This window comes from Sinocyclocheilus grahami, unplaced genomic scaffold (assembly GCF_001515645.1).
Source record: "Sinocyclocheilus grahami isolate Dianchi unplaced genomic scaffold, SAMN03320097.WGS_v1.1 scaffold279.1, whole genome shotgun sequence".
Lineage (NCBI taxonomy): Eukaryota > Metazoa > Chordata > Actinopteri > Cypriniformes > Cyprinidae > Sinocyclocheilus > Sinocyclocheilus grahami.
The window spans coordinates 964,842-973,894 of NW_015505458.1; the positions used below are offsets into that span (position 1 = coordinate 964,842).

Genomic DNA, 9,053 nt, shown 5'->3' on the forward strand with positions numbered 1-9,053 from the left:
ATTTGCTGAGGTTTACCATTAGAGAATGCAAACGACTTTCTCGAAATTGAACAGACATGATTCAGCATGTGGTCTCTTGGTCAAGGTTGAAAATGAGGTAGCAGGTCTCCAGATGGTCTGTCCCGATCATGTGCTGGAATTGTGGCTGCAGGTCTTCTGGCGTGAGGCCATTTAGAAAGTGCCCGCTGATTTCCTCATAGACCGAGGCGCCAACATCTTCTATAAATCCAGAAAGCAGAAAAGCATTTACTTGAGTATGCATGAGACACCCTGAGAACCAGATGTGTTGGTAAACAGTACCCAGAATTATTCTGATATCTGCAGATGTACTAGATTTATATGACGCAAGACAAAGTCGACGTGACATTTTTCAGTGATTTGAATTCTTTTAAATGCTCTGAAACAGTGATAACAGTAATCATTACATGTACCACTGCAACCTTGATGTAATTACGTAAAAATCGAATTAGACTGTTAAAATGTTTCATGTTTAAATTCATAATTGAAGTAAAATACAATTAAGACTCAAGTGAATGAAGAAAAAAGAATCTACTTAAAATGTAAAAATGTGCATGTTTACCCATGTATTTCTCTTTTAACACTTTCATCGTGACAGAGAAACCGCCTGCATCTTTGAGCTCCAGTGCCACATCAAACGCGTCATTCTCTGAAACACAGGTCATGGCATCTCTGGCGTAGCTGACCACCTCAGCCAGGTCATCATCATCATCATCAGCTTCTTCAAAGTCATCTGGATAGTCAGAGATGTCTTCATCTTCAGACACAACTGTCAAAAGTGAAGAAAAATACATGTAGAGAATCCTCAAAGGTGTTGGAAAAGCCAGGAAAAATATGAAATCATTCTTAGATCACCATCAGCCTACGCCTGTTGCCTTGGCGATATAACTGGAAATAATAATAAAACAATGGAAAATATGAATATGATTGCATCACACTCTTACCACTAGATTCCTCAAAAGCCTCTTCAGTCACATTGGCATGGCTGGAGGACACGTCTTCCCTCGAAACATCCTCTGAGGAGGCATAGCTATCATGTTCGTCAAAGTCCTCTGAATAATCAGACTCTGTTCCTTCATGGGCCACTTCCTCCTCAGCCATGCGTGATGTCTCTGTTCGCAGCATCTTGTCATCTGTTCTACTTTCCATAGATGCCATTTCTACATTCAAATCTTCTTTTGTTTGCGGTCTGGATTCAGCATTCACCTTTGTAAGTTCTTTCTCCTGATGCGCGATGAAGTTTCCCAGACGTTCTTGCATATAGGTCAGGCTAAGTATGCTGCTCGCACTCGGTCTATTCTCAGGAACCAAGGACAGCATTTTCTCGACTAATGTATGAATGTCTTCTGAATATCTCTGGGGGATCTTGGTGTACTCTCCTTTTATGATCTTGTAAAACAGACTCAGGAGATTTTTAGCTTCAAAAGCTGGTTTGAGGGCACAAAGCTCATATAGCAGGCAGCCAACCGCCCATATGTCAGATTTGGTGCTGTATGGGACATCCTGACAGAGTTCGGGACTCAGATAGCTGGGGGTTCCCACACAAGTGGAGGCCATATCGAGCGTGTGGTTCATAATCTTTGATATTCCAAAATCCCCAAGCTTTATCACACCTCTCTTGGTTAACAGCACGTTTGAAGGCTTGATATCTCTGTGAAGGATCTTTTCAGAGTGGATATGACTGACGGCCATGACTACTTGCACAAACCAGTCCATAATTTTGCATTCTGCAAAGTATTCCCCACTCTTCTGCTCTTTAATGTGGTCGTCCAGTGTCCCACCATCACAATAATCCATAACAATGTAAATATGCTCATTAGTCGTGTCAAAGAAAGTGTCAATCCATGTTATAATATGAGGATGCTTCAAGCTCCTGAGAATCTCTGCCTCTTGCAACACAGCATCTTTGCTCTTTGTTTTTCGGGAACTGTCCACGTGTATTCTCTTGACTGCACATAATTTCTTTGTATCGACATGTTTCATTAACATCACCACACCTGCTCCTCCTCTGCCAAGAGTCAGGACTTTATCATATTTCTCCATGACACTTATCAATTCACTAAACATCTTCTTTATTCATTTGCTGGTCGCAAGAACATTTCATTGGTCCCGTTGAGAGCTGGATATGATTATGGCCACTTATCTTCTGGATGAGAAATCCAATAGGTCTGTCTGAAGAAAACAACAGATATGTAGGAAAAGAGTTATTATATGAGTTTTCAGTAAATCAACTTGCAAACTGAATAGTGACACACATTTTTGGAAAACAAACATCTTTAAAATCTTTATTACCTGTGAGTCATCATGTCTTATTGACAAAAACTAATCTAATTTATGTGTTTTTAAGATAATGCGTCGTTGCCAAGCGTTGTGTCAAGAGCAGAAGGCGGCGGCTTTGTTGTCTTTATGTTACTATGGCAACAGCTGCTTCTCAACAAACGGGAATCTTATCCGTTCCGAACAATAGCTGCCTAAAGGCGAATTACGTGCTTAATTTGAGGGATGCATGCGTGATTTAAAATATAAATGCGTAAATCCGATAGCATCTGAATGATTTTATTTCCACAAGAGTAGGCTACATAAGAGGGACGGTGTCCTGACATTTTATGCTGAGGGTCTGCGGTGCTGGGTTGTTCACGAGCATCCTTGCTGGGCACATTTGCGCAGAATGTCATTGACAATCCTACTATTATCATATTTTATTTAAAATGCAAAAATAAATAATTAAAAATATTAACCCATCTATTGGTCTTCACCATAAAAAAAAAATCGACTGTCACTGGAGTGAAAAACTGTTCGTGTCTCTTCAGTGTACTCAAGCGCGTCCTTTCCACTCATATATGCGCAAAGTTATTAACAGTTATACTATCATTTCTTTGCATTGGCCCAATTATTGCATTTGCCTGTGTCGTTTACCACTCGACACAGTCTGAAATAACATATACCGTAAAACTGCAGGCTGAAAGAAGCTGCTGTGTAGTTTTCAGTCTAACCGCGTGGGAATCTGAGTTGCTAGCTCGTGTGTGCTAGCTAAGGTGTAAGTGGAAACAAACACATTATCCGACACGAGGAGATAGAAAATGCCACCAAAAGGAAAGGGTGGCAAAGGTACTAAAGGTAAACAACAAATATATGATGCTGCATGAACAAAATCGATCAAATGTCATCATATCGACGTTTATAGCATATAATGTGACTGTTACACTAATGCTTATGCTGATATGCTAGCTAGCTTGCAGTGTTTGTTGCTAACAGATTGTAAACATTGTTACACTCAGCTGTATTTCTGTCGATTTTGTCTCGTTTTTCACAATTAATGAAACATTTCTGGCTGTTTTGTCTTAACTAAATGTGTTGAAATGCGTGAGGAATGTGGCCAAATGTGTGATTCGCTTAATGTGGTTATTTCAAAACGCTTGATAAATCAAGTGTAGCTGCATACAAATGGCTGGGTATTCTCTTAGTTGCATAGTTGTAAGATGTTAACACACATTTGTATTTGGACAGGGGCAGCTGCTTCAGGCGGTGGAGACAGTGATAAGAAGGAGAAGGCTCAGAAAGGAGGGACAGCTGTAAAGGTAAACATCTGTATACTGTATTCTGTAGCTGCATAAAAAAGTGTTACTCACAAATACTGTGCATTTTAACTGAATTATATATATATTAATTAAATTATAGTAGTGACAGAATGATTGTAAAATAACACTGGTATACTGTTACATACTGTTATATATTGTATACTGTTACGGAATTTAAAGTTCTTTGAATAACATCAACTTCATTGATTCTAAGTTCATGTGATAATATGAATATTCAATTATTTAGGTAGTTCATAACTGTTTAGATATGTTTAAATGTTCATTTATGAAGGTGTGTATAGTATACATCACATTGATACATGAAATTAGACTAACATTTTCACATTTGACATTTTAACAGCCTGTGTTGGCACTTTCTATTTTTGCTTTAAATTGACCATCTTGTGTAATTTTTCATATAGTACAATATGCAAATGATTGTACTATTCAACAAAGTCTCTAGCACCTTTAAAGGGGTCATATGACGTTGATAAAAAGAGCATTATGTTGTGTATTTGGTGTAATGCAATGTGTTTATGCAGTTTAAGGTTAAAAAAACACATTGTTTTCCACTTAATGTACATTATTTTTTTTCTCCTCTATGCCCTGCCTTTCTGAAACGCGTCGATTTTTATAAAGCTCATCAGTCTGAAAAGCGAAGTGTGCTCTAATTGGCCAGCTATCCAGTGTGTTGTGATTGGCCGAATACCTCAAGCGTGTGACGGAAATGTTACGCCCCTTACCATACTTTGATGTCCTGTCCGGTCAGAGCGACGAGACAAAAACATTAAAACCCATTACAAACGAGGCATTTGTTGCATCCAGTGGAGACATAATTACTGATTATAATGACTTATACTGTCTTTTTACGCGTTGCGTATCGTGCCGCGTACACATAAAACCATGTCTGCATTTGTGATCAGAGAAACGACAAACAACAAGCGCTACTCTACACTGCTCAAAACTCGCATTTGAATCATCAGTGGCAAATTTTTTAAATATAAAAAACGTACTTACAGGCTGTGAGTCCGAAGCGCCAGACTGTCCTTGCAAAGTTGGAACTGCCCCACTTTATAGAACAGCCTTTGAGCACAGACTCATTGTAGGCTATGCAGAACTGCAGGTTCAGGAAACAGTCCTCCATAAAATGCGTCACACACTGCGGGCTAGAGTGAGCGGCGGCCGGCGGGCTTGAGAACGGTACGGCCCGGCGGATTCGACAAAGGAGCGGCCTGCGGGCTTGCGGCAACCACATGTGACGACCCCGGGCTGGACTCCGCTTCGTCCACGGTGAAAGCCGATCCGGCGAACCGCAGCAAGAAGTTGATGTATTTCCTCAGCGACCAGCACAGATCGGCTCTAGGCATGACGAAGCGGATATCATCCTCTTTTGGAAGGCCAAACAAAGTAGTTTGCTTTCACAACGAAACACGCAGCATCTCCACAACATGGCGGCCGTGTAAAAACAGCTCAGCTGAGCAGTCTCACAGAAAATGCTTTGTCCCAGCCCTGTCCAGAATGAGAGAGCTGTGTACTGTATGTATATATCTTGGCAGACTCTTTTATCCGAAGCGTCTTCTATTGAATTCAAGGTAGACATTTTTGTCAGTTCTTGCATTCCCTGGAAACCGAACTCATGGCATTGCTATGGTCTATTGTTTGAGGAATATGTATTGTGGATACTTTGTCTGTGATCCACTTAGGCCCCCAAACTCTTGATTTTAGTGATGTTTACTTAGAATGCAGCCTGAGGACTCTGTATGACTACCTGCATAAGTCAGCTTGATAGTGAACTCTACCTCAGGAGGGCATCACAATGGCACTGAAATATTCTATTTTGAGTCCGAGAGACTTCTATTCTGTTTCCATGAAGCATAGCAGTGGCACTGGTGTCCAGTTACGGTGATTTAAAGACGGTTCTATTCAGAAGAGATGTCTAGTTTTGAAAAATAGGTTCGGTTTGTTTGTGGTTAGGGTTAGTGTGTCAAGGCTTTGACTGAGTTGACCTCTGGCTGTCAGTGGAGGTCACAAAGGACCTTTTTATCCACAGGCTTCTGGGGAAAAACAGGGCCTCAGGAGAAATAATGATCTCCCAGAGGGGTGTTTATCTGCATCCATCTTTAAAATCACGTTCAAAGGGATTATTTGAAGAGTAGATTGGAGAGGCAGAAAGGGTCTGGTGGTTGAGGGTATGGATTTCTGCTTGACTTTGTGTTGAATGCTAAAACGAAGATTCGACAAAGGAGCGGGCGTGCGGCAACCACATGTGACGACCTGTGCTGGACTCCGCTTCGTCCACGGTGAAAGCCGATCCGGCGAACCGCAGCAAGAAGTTGATGTATTTCCTCAGCGACCAGCACAGATCGGCTCTAGGCATGACGAAGCGGATATCATCCTCTTTTGGAAGGCCAAACAAAGTAGTTTGCTTTCACAACGAAACACGCAGCATCTCCACAACATGGCGGCCGTGGCAACAACAATACTACAGCGAGAATAAAACTTACGCCTTCTTTCTCTGCGTGAACATTTGGGTGGTGTTATGCCAATCTACCCACACAGTGACGTAGACATGTGGGGGCGTGTTTAAACGAGGCGTTTTAGGAGGGCGTGGACAAGTCTTAACTTTTATAAAGAATATCTCTTTGGATTTGAGACTTTAGTCTTTGCAACTTTACAGATCTTCTGTAAAGAGCTTGTAGCACTCCAAACAGAAAGGAAAAATTTAAATCGCATCATATGACCCCTTTAAATTAATGATATGAAGTCACTTTCAAACCCCCATTTAAATGAATAATATTTTTGTTGATTATGTATCACTCCCCTTTTTTGGCCTATTTTCTGATAGGTTCGGCATATTCTGTGTGAAAAGCATGGTAAGTGTATGGAAGCAATGGAGAAGCTCAAGTCTGGCATGCGCTTCAGTGAGGTGGCAGCACAATACAGTGAGGACAAAGCCAGGCAAGGAGTAAGACATTTTTCATGTATAAAAACAGTGGATTAGTAGCAGTAATGTGACCTGCATGATGTGGAGTTTAAAAAATCCTATAGTTCCTATGGGTACTATTTGTTTTTTACCAGCAGATGGCATTCAATGCGTTTTCCATGCCAGAAAATCCCTCAGAATCTAATTTGCATAGAATACTGAGCCCATATTATTCTATGGAATTTCAATAACACGAACGTACAGCCTTTCTGTATCATTTTGGTTTAAAATAAGTTATATAAAAGAATACATGTTTGTAATAATAATAATATAAGAAGTGTTTATCAGTATTGAATTATCTTTTTTTTTTTTGAGCTGTATATACCTTTAATTTTACAGTTTTGATTCAAGTATGTTTCAGTACTATTCATTCTGTAATTTTTTATTCAAATTATGCTTTTTTTAAGTATCAAGACAACCTTAACAACAGCTTGTATAGTTGTAAAGTTGTGATTTGCATACAGGGTGACCTTGGCTGGATGACAAGAGGATCAATGGTGGGACCATTTCAGGATGCAGCGTTTGCACTACCCATCAGCACTATGGACAAACCTGTATACACCGATCCTCCCGTGAAAACAAAGTTTGGTTATCACATCATCATGGTTGAAGGCAAAAAATAAATGGACTGAACAGCTTGATGTTGTGGTAACATTCCAATTGGTTAATCTACAACACAGCATTTACAACATAGCATAGTCATGAAAGATAGCTTTTTTATATATATATATCACCATGTAAATAGCAGCCAATAAAAACTGATCTTAAGGAGCAAACAGTTTTGATGAATTTGTCTCAGTGTTGGGTGTTTTTTCCCCCAGTAAGCTTCATATTTCCAGTAAGCCTTCCGTCACTTACACTACTGATGCTTTCCATATGCAACATAAGTATGTATATTTTTCAAACTACAAAACAAGAATATTCTGTTAATATTACATCCTGAATTATATTATCCTGAAACACTAACAATACTTTTTCTTCACTGCCTAAAGTCTAGAATATGATTTGGATTTTGCGATTATTTGCTTATTGGTTTGTGAAACTACAGAACAAGAAATGTGTCTTTTAAAGTGTATTATTAATCATATTAACATTAGAACAATTATAGCCGTGACCTGAAGTGCACCAGCAGTAACAGGAAGTCAATGATGCGCTTTCGCTTAATTGTCTAGCGCTTATTGGCTGAAAAATATGGAGTCAGATGACGCAATGTTTCCGGGTGTAACAGCACGCGCCGGCCGGGGTAACTGTCGGTCATTGCGCTTGGCAGCGAGAGAGAGAGAGAGACTGAAACACAAACCGGCTCTGGAGGTAAGGGACTAAAAGCCGGTAAGAGAATTTTCTAGCCAGCTAACTTACTCCTGTAAACTGAACACCTCAGTAATACTTAACGAGGGGATTGGTTTTTTCATTTTTTTTCTTGTTTACTGCGACAACTTTACAGATGGCTGAGGTAAAGGGAACGCTAGCTTGCTAACGACGGGCAGTTTCATCAAATCTGAATATTACACGTCATTACTGGGTCTGAATGAAGATTAAAGTCTGTACATAGAGTTTTAATACATGATGATTCAATGTGAGGCTAGGTGATGGACAAGCATGTCTTGGCATCCCTCATGATGATGATGCTGCTGCGTTTGACGTTTCGCATCCGACAAAAAAGAGCGCCATCATCATCATCTTCATCACATTCAAAAGGTCAGACTAGGCGGAATAAAGAGCTTTAGCGGATTCCATTAATCAAAAACAATCGTGTTCCATTTATTAAACCGAGCCGTTTCCACGGTGATGAACGGAGCACGTGTAGCTGCGTCTCTGAGATTCTGGAGATGAGATCGCGCCCAAAATTGATGCTACTATATTTTATATATCTTCGAGGTCGGAAAACCTTTTAATCGAAAACTAGTAGATAAAGTACCTTTTATGTTTTTATGATATTTCTTACTTAATCTGTGCGTTAAATCGTTTCAAACTAAAGGTTGACTAGACATCATCAATGAATTATGCTAATATTTGTATAGGAGTTGTAATCACAGCCACTCAACAGCAGTATTGATGTGTACTTTGAAGTGTACATTCAGGTCAACTTGTCATAAGGTGTCCTTCTATTAAAGGGATAGTTCACCCAAAAATGAACATGTGATGTTTATCTGCGTACCCCCAGGGCATCCAAGATGTAGGTGACTTTGTTTCTTCAGTAGAACACAAATTATGATTTTTAACTCCAGCCGTTGCAGTCTGTCAGTCGTATAATGCATGGCAGTGGTAACAAAATCTATGAGAGTAAAAAAAACATGCACAGACAAATCCAAATTAAACCCTGCGGCTCGTAACGGCACATTGCGAGAAACCGAACAGTATTTATATAAAAAAAAATTTTTACCTCTTATACACCACTATGTCCAACTTCCTTGAGCGTGCACACGGCATCCGATGCGTGAGGTGTGTACGCGCTCTGGCGTAGTTTACGCAAG

At 40.0% G+C, this 9,053-nt stretch overlaps 3 protein-coding genes across 3 annotated transcripts in view; 2 read left to right on the forward strand and 1 right to left on the reverse strand.

Annotated features, from left to right (window-relative positions):
• Positions 1-61: 61 nt before the first annotated feature.
• Positions 62-2,061, reverse strand: nek12 (NIMA-related kinase 12). Its single transcript, XM_016291949.1, has 3 exons — positions 963-2,061; positions 581-787; positions 62-219 (listed from the first exon to the last, which is right to left on the reverse strand). Exons 1-3 carry the CDS (start codon positions 2,059-2,061, stop codon positions 62-64), a joined length of 1,464 nt encoding a protein of 487 aa, XP_016147435.1.
• Positions 2,062-2,796: 735 nt separating this feature from the next.
• On the forward strand, positions 2,797-7,347 carry pin4 (protein (peptidylprolyl cis/trans isomerase) NIMA-interacting, 4 (parvulin)). Its single transcript, XM_016291951.1, has 4 exons — positions 2,797-3,135; positions 3,526-3,596; positions 6,442-6,561; positions 7,044-7,347. Exons 1-4 carry the CDS (start codon positions 3,099-3,101, stop codon positions 7,200-7,202), a joined length of 387 nt encoding a protein of 128 aa, XP_016147437.1. The 5' UTR covers positions 2,797-3,098; the 3' UTR covers positions 7,203-7,347.
• A 431-nt stretch (positions 7,348-7,778) lies between these two features.
• LOC107600170 (long-chain-fatty-acid--CoA ligase 4-like) overlaps positions 7,779-9,053 on the forward strand; it is a 15,240-nt gene continuing 13,965 nt past the window's right edge. Inside the window, exon 1 of the mRNA XM_016291995.1 lies at positions 7,779-7,890. The gene's annotated coding sequence lies outside the window, so the exon portion shown is untranslated. The remainder of the gene's footprint in view (positions 7,891-9,053) is intronic.